Source organism: Poecilia latipinna, unplaced genomic scaffold, assembly GCF_001443285.1.
Source record: "Poecilia latipinna isolate Pla-1442-1.1 unplaced genomic scaffold, P_latipinna-1.0 Scaffold2070, whole genome shotgun sequence".
Taxonomy (NCBI): domain Eukaryota; kingdom Metazoa; phylum Chordata; class Actinopteri; order Cyprinodontiformes; family Poeciliidae; genus Poecilia; species Poecilia latipinna.
This window is the reverse complement of record NW_015114686.1, coordinates 91312-106915: the sequence shown is the minus strand read 5'-3', so window position 1 is coordinate 106915 and position 15604 is coordinate 91312. Positions and strand designations below refer to the sequence as shown.

General features: G+C 39.3%; 1 protein-coding gene across 1 annotated transcript in view; it reads right to left on the bottom strand.

The window, feature by feature from the left end:
- The window catches only part of LOC106936057 (glutamate receptor ionotropic, NMDA 2C-like), a 43777-nt gene that overhangs the window by 6339 nt on the left and 21834 nt on the right, over window positions 1-15604 (bottom strand). Inside the window, exons 2-3 of the mRNA XM_015016836.1 lie at window positions 12683-13133; window positions 2633-3234 (exon numbers count right to left, since the gene is read on the bottom strand). Coding sequence (XP_014872322.1) covers window positions 2633-3234; window positions 12683-13117 — 1037 coding nt within the window. The 5' untranslated portion in view covers window positions 13118-13133. The remainder of the gene's footprint in view (window positions 1-2632; window positions 3235-12682; window positions 13134-15604) is intronic.

Below are 15604 nucleotides of genomic sequence, written 5' to 3'. Positions count from 1 at the left end.
CTATCTATCTATCTATCTATCTATCTATCTATCTATTAGTTTTCATTAATTTTTAGTTTTAAAATTTTGTCTAGTAGCCTTTATGTCCTGGGGCAAGATTATAATTTATTAGTTTTGGATTTACTGCGAACCAAACGGGTGTCAGACTAGTAAAAATTATCAACTGCTTCTTTATCTACAAGTTTTCTCCTCAGTTTTGGAGTTCATTTGGGACTCTTTACCCATTTCTGTGTAGAAAACTCATCTCAGTTCCCTGATTGATTTAGCAGCTGCTTCTGATCCTCTTGTTACATCACTCACATCTTCTGTTGCGATAGACGTGTGGCACAGGGCTCTCACCTCACACACCACTCCAGCAGAGGTGATGAAAGCCCAGTGGGAGGAGAACAGCCCACAGCCCGGTGTGTGTGTGAAAAGCGTGTTTAATCTGGCAGTGTGCGATAATCTTATTAACAGGTGAGCCGACTCATTATCAAAAGATTCTCTCATCCAGAGAGCAGAAATTCAACAACAGAGGATGCTGCTGACGTTTGATCCGACTGCAATGAGACGAGATCTGACGATAAAGCTAATTGAAAGCGCTTTGTTCTGTTTCGCTGACCCAACTTACTCATGTTTCTGAACACGTGCCTGCTGGGTCTAAATGGGTGAACGATATGGTCTGTACTGTATCAAAGATAGTGATTATGTTCAGTTTTTTATAAGCGGTTCAAGTTTTATCTCCAAAGACTGTTGACTGAAGTGAAAATTGCTTTTGACGTCACAGGGAGAGAGTGATCCTCCGTAATGAGACATGAGCCTCTGATTATGATCGATAAATGGCCCTTGATGATCACCTATAACAGGTCTATAACATGAATAGACAGCACCGTCTATTCTCTCTGACTAACCTGAGCTTATATGAGTCAAAAGCTGCTGCTCGGACTGTTTTTTCCAACTATTCTCTTTGCTGATTAAAACATTTTTTCCAGCAAAATAGGATTTATTCTCTGTGCTCCACGGCACAGATGGCGTCATATTGCTCTTTTGGGCATGGCTTTACTGATGGAAAGCCACACCTCTATCCACTTTCACTACCCCTCCCTCTGACTAAATTACCTCACAGTCTCCAACAGACATGCAGTGATTAGGGATGAAGAGATGGATGACAGCAGCGCAGAGGACACCATGAAATATGCTTCACCACAACAAACAGACTGGAAATCCTAAATCAATACAGGACTGTTGACCACTTTTTACTTGTTTGTTTCTTGTAATGGCAGTGAATCACTTCAGCCCCATGCAGACAACTCCTGCCGCTTTATGATTCATGATTCAGTTATGCTTTGCGCTGTGCTTGCCTACCAAGATGGCGCGGATCACTATGTATATTACAATGACGGTATTAGCTTTGTTTCTTATCTGTGCTCCCAACACTTGCTGTGGTATTTGGCGTCTGTAGCACTTTAACTCATTGGAAGTGTGATCATCTGCTGCAGGGAGGCTCCGTCCAGCAGACTGAATATTTACACTGCCCTGCAAAGTGAATCTAGCGTGAGTGTGATCATGTTATGCTTTTGTAAACAAAAAAAAAAATAAAATAAAATAAAAATTTGCCAGTTGTAAATGAAACTGAGTTAATACCCAGTTATTAGTTGTTAGTCAAAAGCAGAGTGTTTTTGAAACAACAAGGTACTAGCTTGCTACAAATGTTTATTAAGTAGTTGGTATTGTAGTGACCTCAGATATTTAAATATTTCTACTCTGCACTTTAAACATCGGAGATCAGAATTTTACTTAGATTAAAAAAATAAAAAAGGGATTTCATGCTGCCTTTATTACCAATACCTTATGCTACATTATAGTTGAAACTGTAGGAAGTTGCCCTAAAGCACTACTCAAAAAAGACAATGAAGACAGAAGTACAGAAACCTTCAGGTTCATTACTGACAGACATATCACTGTCCTCTTCAGAATCTTTACATCTGCAGCTTCAGGCCGACGTAGATCAGAGAAAACAACGTGGCCATGGAGGAGTACGTTTCTTACCAAAAAACAAAAACATTTGGCCTGAGAGCAAAATCCCTCTGTGGGTTATATAAGTTGCAGACTCCTACTAGTGAGAAGACACTGAAGTCAGGAAAGCACTAGTCAGTGTCAAAATGACATTAGATGTTATTTAGTGATTAATATAATTACCTTAAATAATTAAATTACCTTAAATAATGAAACTTGTGGAAACCTCTGCTAGACAACAAACCAAAGTTAAAAAACTCAAAGTCCTGGTTTCAGAAGCGGTTTGAGTTCAGCCAGGGTGAACTCTTTACTTCAAATGTAATGTGAAGTCTTCTATAGATTAGCTGATTTACAGTTTTACATGCATTTAAAATAAGTTCATCACATTCATCAAACATAGCTGTGAGAGAATGCACAGATACTTTATTTGATCAGATATTTTTAATTTAATTATACTTTTTATGCTTTCATGGAAAAAATTAGAGAATACAATAAAAATAATATTTTAGGCAGTTTTTTTTTAACATTAACTGAAATTTAATGTGGCAATAATAAACCCAAACTTTTTATCTTGAAAAGAAATTTTCACAATAAGTGATAGATATGATAAATCCCCCCGTTTAAGACAATGTCTTACCTGAACAGCGTATCGTTGATGGCAGATTGTTTGACGGGGTTGTGACAGTCGCTGTGGCCCTCAGGAATGAAGCCTCTCTGCTTCCTGAAGCTCTGGACACCTTTAACTACAATAGCTACCCCATCCCGCACCCTCTTCCTCAGACTCATCCTCCAGCGGTCTGTGATGATGCTGATCAACCCCACAGGGAAGCTGTCAGGTGGCGGGATGTCTGGGTTTCCCACGGCCATGCTGGGGATAATCCAGATGTAGCCCGGTCCTATTAGCCCAACCTCGGTTGCTAATGAAAAAAGGTACTGTGCCTCTTCGTGGGAGCAGTAGACCAACAGGACCTGGGCGTCAATCTGCTGCAGCAGCCTCCGTGCTCGTATGTCGTTGGTGCTGTCAGCTGACATGTCGAAGGATAACACGTCCTGCAGGTCCCACATGAAGTAGCTGGTGTCTGTGAAGGACTTGACATAATCCACATAGGCTTCGTAACCCGGGTACAGGCTGGTTATAACCACAAAGCTGTCCCAGTTGTACTCCTCCATCACCTTGAACATGCCGTTAATCTGCTGCTCAATGGAGGAACCCAGCTGGAGGAAGTTGGAACCTTCACCCTGTAGTAAAGGAGAGAAACATGGCGTCATTTTCTTCACTTAACTTGTTGGTCCTGTTCAAATAAATACAGTGTTATTTTATACACTGACTGTAGAATAAAATCTGGAGGACTGTTTTGAAGACAACATTCTTTAACCCTCTCGCGGTTACATATGTTGGTAGGGAAGCCGACATGTAATTGTGTAAATGAGCAGCAGGAAAAGGGGTTGTTCTGTCAGACCGTCAATTCCTGAAACTAAAAAAAAAAATTGTAAAAGTGTATGTGGGATCTGTGCACAATGTAAAAAATCTTGTGGAGTCCAAATGACCAAATTTCTTAAGAAGGTCAAACCCAGAAGATCACACATTGTCTGGGTGCAACAAATGGATGAAACCCATCCACCTGCTACCTGTTTTGGTAGCAGGTAAACTTTCTCTTGCTATTTAATCACTGAATGGCTTAAAATACACTAAAGATCTGCTGTTGTTGTATCCACCTTCCAGAACAATCAGGTCTTCTGGTTCTGGTTCTGGTCTGCTCTGCATCATCAGAAGCAGAACCAAACATAGGGAAGCAGCATTCAGCTTTTATTCACCACAAATCTGGAACAAACTTCCAGAAAACGGCAGCTGAATCACTGAGTTCATTTAAATCACTGCTCAAAAGCCGCATGTTAGAGTTGCTTTTGATTAGTAATAACTGGAACATTGATGAACATATTTGATTATATTTGATTATTTCGATTTTTATACTTCTATGATATAAAGCACTGTGAATTGTCTTGTTACTGAAATCTACTGTACAAATAAACTTGAGGTAAACCTGCAAACACCAGCCTGAACAAAGACAGATGATCAGCGCATGTTTTATCTGTCGTTTGTGAAAATGTTTTCATCTTGGAAGATGAATTGCTGTCGCTCTGATCAGAAGTAGAGATCAGACCTAAAATGTGATTTCCCTTCTCTTCGCTATATTTTCAGTAATTCTCCTCCTACAGTTTGAACAGTCACAATTCCACTAGATATGTCATTATATAATCAGTGAAATAAAAATTCAAACCAAACTTTGTTTTGCCTTAGAAAGTGGAGTTTTAGTCCTGGTGTTAAATCTCTAGAGTAGCCCCTCCTGACCCGTTCCCTCCCCGGGGAGAACCCTGTCTACCCCAAACACCTAGCCCTCGCAGCTCAGGCGGTGGAGAGGTCAGGTGTCCCGAGACTGCTTGGCAGCCTGTGATAGTATTCTTCCCGACTCCCTGTTGTCCTTGACGGGTTTAGCTGTCTTGTGATGAATTAGCGTCTCACAGTTTCAGACGACACGGCTAAATCCAGCCTCTGACTGCACCGTTGTTTTTCTGTCACTGTTTCCTCAAACATCGAAGGAAATGACGGAATAAATACACCTTTCATGGACAGTGCATCTTCTTTAATCCAGAAGAACTTAACTTACTCCACTAATAAAAGCAAACTGGGAATTAAAATAATTAAATTTCTTTGGCAGCTATTCTTCATTTTTCATTTCATTAAATCAGCCCAGAGCTCATATATTTTCCTTAAAATGGTTGCTCTTTCTGTGTTCGCCTAGAGGACACTCAGTTATCAGCGTATTTAGTGGGAGCTGGTTCTGCCCGGTGAACCCGCTGTGGACAGAGATGGATGAGGCGAACATTTACGTTTGGTGCAGAGATTTCATGCAGATTTGTACAACCTGAGAAATCCACTCCTCCTGCTGCAGATCTGTCAGTGCTACAGCCTCAATCAGTCTGTTCCCTCACTGACAGGCGCTGGGCTGTCTGGTAGTGTCTACGAGGATGTCTGGTTTTGTTTTTCTTAGTGATTCCTTCATGCTCCCTTGCACATGGAACCACAAAGTACCTTTAACTCCTCAGACCCGGACAGCTCAATTAGTGGAGGGCAGACAGATGGCTCGGTCCAAATGAGCCTGGGGCATTACCGCAGGCACCGCTGCAGCTCAAAGCCCCAAGTCACGACTGTCTTGTCAGAGTGCAAAGCGCCGTCCGAGGAATCAAAGGATGCAAGGAATCATTTACAGAAAATGGAAATTTAATTCTCCGCCAGAGATGCTGGCTCGATGGGAATGCAAATGTTAGAGTTGGATAGACTTGAAATGAACAAATTGTATGACATTTCTGTTTGGTAAAAAAAAAAAAAGAAAAGTATAAATATCCCCAGTTGAAAATGATATTCGGTAGATCCTACGAATGCTAATATAAGGCATTTGAAGGGATATATTTATCTGGAAAATTTGCATGTGGAAACTAGCTTTCCTCTTTTAAAATAAAATAACTTTGCAGGGATGCTGCTCATATAAGCGTTGCACTTTTTGCTTATATTGTAACGTAACAACCACCTGCTGGGAATATACAGCAGGCTGCTTCATGGATTTTCATATTCAGGACGTAATACATGTTTTATTTCAGAAACAATTTTATTAACTATTTAAAATCTTACTGTACCTTGACAAACTCTAATTCATTCTATGGCGCTGCATGAGGTTTAAACCAATTTAATACTAAGTAATTACACTGTTTTTACTTTTCCCAGAATGTCTAAGTATTGTATATGTGATATTTATCTGACTTGCATACGTTTTCTCCCCTTGCATCTAAATTATTAGTCTGATTAACAACATAAGTTCTATTGAGCAGAAATTTCCTGCCATTTCTCCTTAGTTGGGAAAAAAAAGTGTGCCAACTTTCAATTGGACCTTTTTCCATTTAGAAGACACTCAGCTCTGCTATCTGAACGTGCCTGCTATGAAACATAATGCAATAAATAAATGATGAAAAACCTTCAGGCTGGAATTAAGAAAGTGAAATATTAGTCAACATTCATAGTTCCAAAGATGAATTTAACTATAGTTATGTTTGTTCACAAACATTTAAACCTGATGTTTGCTTTCATGTTTGAACATAAAACAGTGTTTAAGATTTTGATCACATGATTCAATCAAAGCCAATCCCAACACACACACACACACACACACACACACACACACACACACACACGGCCCTTCATGGAGAGAGTGACTTCTGGCGACTTCTCCTGGTTGTGACATGTGTGCCTCCGCCACGCAGCAGGAAGTGCCCTGGCAACAGCTTCCTGTGCTGCTGACGTCACAGATCCTGCACGATGACACACTATCCTGGCATTTTTCTCTAAACATTAGATTTTCTCTCTGGTTATCAATAATCAAATTAAAATTGATGAACTATAAAGTTACAGACAGAAACCTGCTAAGCTCCAGAAACTCTGCACTGACATTCACAATAAGACTTTCATTTTTAGTATTTGTGACATTTAAAGTGGCTAAATCTTTTTCAGTGCCCTCTAAAATGAAGCACTCAAACACTTCCATCCTCTGTTCACTTCCCAGTCTTTCACATTTCAGTGGCTGCAGAATGAAGCTGGACTTCATGCATGTCCACTGACCGCCAACACTGCTCCTCGCTCCCTGCTGGCTGCTGCTTATCAGTGTTTTAACACTGTTGCCTTTAGTTGAGATAAGTCGGGCTGCAACAGTGAAGTCAGTTTTAAAATGCAGGATGTGGCAGCGGAGAGAAGTGAGTTCAAAAAGTAGAAAAGACAGACAGATAAAAAAAGAACTGCTCTAGTTTAGAGAACCGCCCCAGGCTCTTGTTCTTGCAAGACTTACATTTTGTTCTCTTAAAACACTCTGGTTCGCAGGATGGGATGTGTCAGTCTGCAGAATGGATCCCTTAAAGAATGCTTTGAAGTTCAACTCACAATATCAAGCTAATTTTTAATGATTGGAGGAAAATTTTCCATATATATACCTGTGCTTTTGATTGCTAAATTACATTTGAAGCACACCAAATGTCTGTGTTTCCCAATCACATTAGCCCTGCCATTTTATGAAAACCCTACTGGCAAAATCAAAGCTTTCTCTTCCACCTTAAATTGACGTGTAGCCGTCTGGTTGTTTTAACCTCCAAGACCAACAGCCTATAACCTAATGTAATAGAACAAAGTAAAATGGCTTAAGAAAAGGAATCTGATCAGCCTGTAACATCCACCCGTCACTTTCCAAGATCAGAATTTACTTCTAGTGATCCATTTAAAAGTGAGTGAGCTCCATTGGTTTAACTGCTTCTGACAGCGTCACATAAATCAACTGTGATATGAAGATAAAAGCTGTCAGATGAATATGGTAAGATAAAGAGGGCAATTTTATTTTTCTCTGAAATGTGCAGTGGAGTTGATATCAAGCTAAGCACACCAATATAACAATAATTATCTTCACACTGATGTTTTTTTACATTCACATATTGATGATTTGCACTTAAAACTTAAAACTGTAATTGTAGGATATTTACAGTAATATTGAACACTTGTGCTTTATGTTGTAGTTAAAATCTGTTTAACACTGAACAGCTGTTGAACCTACAGTTCACCCAGAAAGTATTCAACCACCTCACTTTTTCCACATTTTATGTTACAACTTTATTTCATAATGTATTAAATGACTCTCCTTTGGCAAACTTCTTTACAGAAATACCTTGTTATGACAATTTCTCATTTATGTCAGTATTCACAACCTTTGCTTGTCACTTCGTTGATCCACCTTTGGCAGCGGTTTCAGCCTCAGGTCTCGTTGAATCTGATGCCATTAGCTCAGCTCACTAATCTTTAAGCAGTTTGGCCCGTTCTTCTCAAACTCCATCAGATTGGATGAACATGTCCGTCCGTCATTTTCAGATCTCTCCAGAGTTGTTCAATCAGATTCAAGTCTCTGGTTTGGTCCATCTGGATCTTTCTCCAGATTTGTACCTTGAGACAATCTTGTCTTTGAAATCTACAGACGATTCCTTTGATTTCATTCTCGGTGTTTGACCTCTGACCTGCATTGTCAACTGTGGGACCTAATATAGGCAGGTAGGTGCTATCCAAATCAAGTCCAATCAACTGAATTCACCAGAACTGGACTAAATCTTGACTTGGTTATCATGAACACCAGGATTTCTTTCAGTATCCATATGTAGGATGTTTTGATTAGTGGAATTGAAATTGTTAACTTGCCTTTATTTAGTATTTTATTAATTTTATTGTTGAACTCACAGTTTTTGATTTGGTAACTGGTACTAATTGTAACTCAGTAAAACAGTCATCTCTCTGTGTTGTTAAAGGTCAGTGATAATAACCTGATCCTTGCTGCCTGTTGTGTAGATGTAGTGAATATATAGTGAATGATTACCCAGGGCCTCACGAAATTAGGAATGGATCTGGTGAGGCATGTCGGTCTGGAAGCTGGTGCCGCAGCGGGGGTGAGGAGATTACGTTCGCTTTCCAACAGGGACGCTCCACATTAATAACACGTTCAATACTTTCCTGACAGGCAGCTTTAATGCCTTCACTAGACGGCATATATTAACAGCTTCAAATTCTTTTACTGTCTAATTACCAGTAAAGAGCAGTGATTTATTTCAACACCTACCATCTTATTTCTTATTACACGTGTTTATTCTGCAAGTGATTATGATTGATTTGCTCTTCCTGCATTTGAGTTAGAATTGCTTCAGTGTAAATGAGCAGCAGGAGACATTAACTGATGAGTAAAACCTCTTTCATTACCTTGGAGGAGCATGCTTATGGCTACATCACACAGCAGCTCTGCTAAAATGGCTGAAGCTGATGAGGGAGATGTCTGAAAACATGTGAATTATGGAAATCATAAAGATCTTACTGGTGTTTACTTGCTTCTAATTAAACAAGTGAAGGGTAAACACCAACACTACAGGAAGTGAGGGTTTGAAATTATTTGATGATGATGAACTGAAATGTAAACTTTTTTGACTAAAAATGAAATAAACTTGTATGTTTTTCACTGATAAATGTTCACGGAGAGGAGAGTGCTTCCACCTTACCCTTTCATCCAGACTGCTGAAGGTTCGTTTTTGACTTGAGGAAACTCACCTCCTGTTGGCAAACCCTGTTAATGCAGATTAACTGCAAAATCATCTCATTGCTCTTTACAGGACTCTTCTCTCTGTCTCTCTCTCTCTTTGTGGCATATGCTGTGAAGGGCAGATTATGGGGAGAAAAACAGAAACTAAAAAAAAAGGATTTGGTTCAAATGGGTGTGGATTACAACTCTCACTGAGTTTCTGGAGGAAAAATCCCCCTCAGGGCTGAGCTGTCTGTATCCAGGCTGTTTAAATGCATTCAGTTTGGAAATAAACATGAATTTTTAGTCCATTTTATCTAAAATCGGGTGATTAAAATAATGAGATACTAAAGATACAAAAGAACCAAATACTATCTCTGAATTTTAGATTATCTACGAATTTCATATTTAGTTAACAAGTGGACTAAATTTCCTATTACTTTTTAATGTTAAGATTTATCAATCAAGTTTTTGTACAGCAGATTTCAGCAACAACGCCGTACATATTGCTTTACATCTTTAAAACACAGACATGTCAAGCAAGAAAACAATTAATTGAAATAAGTAAAGAAATTAAACATGCAATATTTAATAAAATACATTTTTAGGGTTAGGACGACATCCTTTTAAATTTATTACCACAAAACCATGGGTGCTGAAAATTAGAATTTTTGGAGAATTTTAATTCCTTAATAAAGTCAATAAAGTTTTCCCACCTGGTTAAATAATCATAAAAAAATACAATGGTACTGTGACAAATTAACCTGGTAAAAACCAGTCACTTGTTTTACGCTTTGCTTCATACAGAGGGTCTGGACCCTCAGACATAGAGACACTATTGATTACTCAAGGATTGGATCTGTGTTTAGCCAGCTGCTTGCGTTTTTCTTTGACGTATATAAAACGCGAAACCTAAACATTCCTCTTTTTTCACCCCAATCGCTCAGTATTTGGAATTGTGAATGCCATCCTTTACTTCCTCTGTTGCCATTGCCAAACTACAACCATATATAGGTTGCAATTTAAAAACAACTCAGAAATTCAAAGTCATTGTTCACAACTTCTGTTCACTGATTGGCCAGGATGAAATGCATCCTGAGAAATTGAGCTCACTGGGACAAATCCCAGATGGAGTACTGAAAAAATACAGCAGGATTAAAACAAAGTAGAAATTATTTTTACCACCCAGTTTGGCTCCTTTCTTATAAACATTAGATTGGTCTGACAGATATTCAGAAAAACAACCAATACCTGAAACTTTGAGATCAATAATCTGGCCACAGGAAGTGGGTCTGATGACTGATTACCAGAGCACAAATGATCAACCACTAAATGGCAAAAAGCAGCTAAACAGAAGTGAAGGCCTTTAACCTGACTTGGCATTACATTAGAGCCAGAACCGCTTACAGACAGATGTTGTTGGTTAAAAGTAGATGTAGCTCGGTGTTGCTGGAAATTAGATAAACAATCAACATTTAAACCAAAATAAGCTATAAGGTCAGACACAGCCTAGCAGACGGCTGCACAAAGATCAGAATAAAAGCTGCTTTACAGAGAAGCTGGATTCCTTTTTATGGACAGAATAAACAAGTTCATCATTTGGCCCGGTTGTCTTTTAAAAGTTCTTTATAAAGCTGAAGACCAACTCTGCTCCATTTTTATCAGCTTAGCTTCTCTGCTTAAAGCCAAGTTTCAGTCGTGCTGCCCCCAGCCATCTCCTGAGTCTCCTGACTTCTTTTGTCAAGATTATCAGACAAACTGCAGATGAAAATGGATCAAAAAAAGCTAACATCTCTTTCCTCCAGTGTAACTCTTGTAAACTCCCTTATTCAAAAGGTTTTAAGCGTACTGGAAAGCTTAGGGGTGACTAAATGTCCAGCCAGTTATACAAAGTAGTCTAAAGATTTCCTTGGAGGTTTAGATCAATCATAGTGATGTATGCATATCTTACATTGCATAAATGTTGATTATGTTCACTCTCAAAATTGATATTTCCCCCAGCCGTGTCCTATTCTACACCCTGACATCCACTGTTCCCTAAATCTTTTAAGATCATCAGTTTGAACAAGCATTTCCCTTGGCATCACATTCCTCTGCCAGCCTGTCCTCTGTACACATCTGTAGTAGACAACCAGGAGAAAGCCATTTTGAAAGGATTACTGTCTGTCCCTGTGGCTGATCCCTTTGTGGAGAGTATTTGTGCCTCCTTGATGGATCACTGCTGCTAAACCTCCCAGTTTCAAACCAAACAAAGTTTAAACACTCAGATGTGTCACAGGCATCTCTTGAGCCCTCTACCACGACTCCCTTCTCACAACATACGGAGCTGAGCTGATTTCAAACACCACATTGATCGTAAAGTCAAAGGTTAGATTAAATACGAGAGATTTCTGTTTCTGGTTCCATTTCCTGATTTCTATTAATGCATTTATCTGCAGACGGAGATTGTTTAAAGATTCATTATAAAAACAATAGAGTCTAATGTCATTTATTTCAACACATTCACTGTCCATATGGAAATAATGATGTTTGATGACATACATCATTAGCTTTCAGGGAAACGGTTTCCTTGCTGCTTTTGGGAGTGTAATTACAGTACAGTAGGCGTTAGACTGCTTGGAGTGATTGACTAATATATTACAACAGACAGAACCTGAACATCAGGTTCAAACTGGAATGTGCCCATAAGTAAAACGGTTCTGTTGAACCAAAACACAAAGCAATTTACAGTTTATAGAGTAATTTGTTATATATATATATATATATAAGAATATAGTGATATTAGCAGAAAGATGTGAATTTACCAGAAAACATATCTTGAAGAGAAAAGTCATTTTAATGAGAATCGTAGACAGTCATGAAGATCTGACTTAACCAGCTCAGTCTGTGTAGTTTCTTCTAAACATACACAGTTGTTATGAAAAATAACTGGCAGTGGGGCCATTTCAAAGTCCTGCTACTGATAATAATTTGATGCTGATGTGTTAAGAATAAGTTTTTTTTTTTAAGTATTAGGGATTATATAAAAGATACTATTAAAAATGTTTTGCTGTTTTTCACATAAGTGTTCTCCTAATATTATAGCTTTATGCTGGTAATAATAGAACATTATTATCATAATTAAAGAAAAAAACTTAGTTTGCCCCTAATACTCTATTATTGAGTTGAGCTGAATTCAAAGTCCAAATAAATAGAAGCTGTAAACAAGATGGTAGGCCTTGGGCGTGCTCTTGTCAGTCAACCCATTGGCCAAAGGAAGTTCAGATTTTTTAACAATTAATCTTCAAAAACCAAAAGTTAATTAACAGATTAAATCAACTTATTGGCCAACCCTTAGAACTAACGCTAACATCCACGCTGTTGAAGCATTTCGCTAATTGCCGCTTTTAGCTATGGAGGGAGACATGCCAAGAAAAAGTGCCTAGAAAACAACAGAAACCTCAAAAGTGAGGAGACATTTTAAAACAGCAACTCAGCACATTGCATGCAACCCCAAATGGGTCTTCCTTGGTCCCGTCCCTTTCTTAACTTTGACCCTGACTGACCTTGTATGGCAGGACCACTGCAGAGCCGCCGCTGATACCCACAATGGGCACGGCTGTCTGTGTGGAGATGAAGTCCAGAATCTGTGCCACAGCCTCAGAGCCAACATTGTCCTCAAACACCACGCCGTGGACCCGGTTAGTTGACAGGGTGTCGCAGATCCGGGTGAGCAGAGCGCGTGGGTTAGTGTTGTTGACCAGCACAGTGATGGGGTTCACCTCCAGCGGCAGGTCCATGAAGTTTTCCCGGCTCAAGCGCCCCTTTATCTCCGTCTGGTAGGCCGGGCCGCTGAACACCACCGCTACATTCACAGAGGGCACGGGGAACCCGAAGGGCCGGCCCAAACAGGAGGGGGTTGTGCAGAACAGCAGCAGCAACAGCGGCAGCGGTGGCGGCCACCACAGGGAGTCACTCCAACTGCCCAGACGAAGGCCCATCTCAGTCACCTACTGCCTGTAGAACGGGTTGGAGTAGAGAGAGGGGATCAAAAGAGGGTTGATAGATTAGATCATTTAAAATATATACTGCTCAAAAAAATAAAGGGAACATTTCACTTTAATTTTGTGTGTGGCTCCAAATCCAGGCCTCCATTGGTTAATAAATTTGATTTCCATTGATGATTTTTGTGTGATTTTGTTGTCAGCACATTCAACTTTGTACAGAACAAAGTATTCAATGAGAATATTTCATTCATTCAGATCTAGGATGTGTTATTTGAGTGTTCCCTTTATTTTTTTGAGAGGTATATATATATATATATAAAGTTTTCTTAAAAAGTTTTCTTCACTTTAAGAGGCTAAACAACATTTTGTCTTTGTTCTGATCCTTGTTCTAGTCTGAAATGTCCATTAACGAGGCCCAGAGTGATACTTTTAGACTGCAACCACATACAAGAGGGAGCTTTGGCCGGGCTGTGGCGTCTCAGGCCGGCAGCTGCCACCCTGCTGTTGCTGCATTCAGCCTGCCAACCCAACAGATGGTGTCCAGTGTTTAATGCAACAAATGGAGAACAAGGGGATTTAGAATATTTCTCTCGTGACAGTACTTTTGATGCTGTTACTTAGTTTCGTCAGCAGTTCCAGGCTTAATCACATAAAGGTTCTAATGCATGCTGTTCACTATCCTGATTAATGAGATGTTTTGTGTTATGGCGGATTTTTGGAGTCACTTTTCTGCTTTTCTTATGAGTTTTAAAATTAGGATTTATATTTTTTGAGCAACCCCAAATGGGTCTTCCTTGGTCCCGTCCTAGGAAGGACGGGACCAAAGCTTGTATTTACATTAAAAGCTTGCAGTGAGTGGTTTATATTGTAGCCAGACAGCAGTTTGTGTTGAGCTCTCAGACAGCACTGAGCTCTTTGTCAAATCCGTCACAGAAACGTTTGTGGCTCTTAGGGAGAGCTCTTCAATGGTCCCCTGTCACAGGACTCTGATCCACCATGTGATGGAATCCCATTGGGGTGAATATATTGTAATCCCTTGGTAATCCCTGCCAGGCGTCATGGCTTGCAGCTTGATTGCAGTGTAGAAACTTATCGAGATCCGGCTGCTGCACAAGGTAAACTGTTGTTTAGTTCTGCTGCTATACCTGTTCCTATGTTGCCTTTTAGCTATCTCACATCCTGAAATACAAATAACACGGCCTTAAAGGCATGTGATGCTTCTATGCAGACGCTTTTTTATACATGTCTTAACTCTTATTATGCACACACAGAGAGAACACTGCAGATTTGTAAGACCTAGCACAAGAACAAATGGGCTGAATATTTTTCAGCAGATGTAACAAGCACAAAAACTCACAGAAACCAATCAAATTACAGAAGGAACAGTTTGAATGTAGTCTGAGCCATGCAGATCTTTGAGGCATATGTGAATGATTTTATATGCAAGGAACTGACAGATCTAGAGGATATAAGTGGTGGCAGTAAAATGAGCTAACATGATTTAGGGCCGAGGGATAAAATCTAATTTTGAATGCATTGAGGTGAAGAAATGGACGATTCTGAATCGATTTACAAATGACAAACTTGATTATGTTGACGCTAATTAATAACCTAATTGTGAAGAATATACAGAGAGAAACTCTGAATCACGCAAGTGTAGCACCTGGACAGTTTATTAGGACATGAGCAACTGCATCCTCTGCACGAAAGGACACATTCCTCGGACAAGAGTTGTACATGAAATCAGCAAGAAATATTTTCAAACATGACAAACTTTAGAAAGCATAATGTTTTTTCCCCCATTAACTTTTTTTGTCTTGCTGTGGTTCATGTGGTTCAGTATTTCTGTGGAGGATCTTAGAGGTGGGATGGCTACTAATGATAATAATCTTATAATCGGACAATAAAGGTTCTGCAGAAACTACTTGAACTTATTTATGAGTAATGCAAATACACAAAAAATAACATTAAATCATCCTAATGCAACCCTAAAACATTACCAATAGCCATTACCAATCTGCATGATGAACTTTACTCTTTTTATAGAAACTAAAAACAAACATTAGCTATAAATAACTTAAATTTCCTAACTGCCCTCAGCCACACAGTGTTGTTTCTACGTCACAGTAAATCTAAAAATAAAGTGTGACAGATTACTGCTCAGGGGTATTTGTACAAATAAAATCCAAATAAAAAGGGATTACAGTTTATAAGTCGTTTTTTCTTTCTGCTTCAGTGCCAGTTAAAGTACAGCAGTGTCAAACAAAACAAGCTTATTTAGCTGACACGTGTTTTTTCCTCCATATCGCTCCATGCCAAGTGTAGGATGGACAAGTTAAGCACTGAATGGGAGTGCATATCCTGTTTCATCTCAAAGTAGTCATAAGATGGTGGATAGGCCTGTTGCGATAAACGATAACGTTCTTAACGTTTTTTCTTTCTGTTGATGACACTGAATGAAAAAAGGCTAAACTCCGGTGC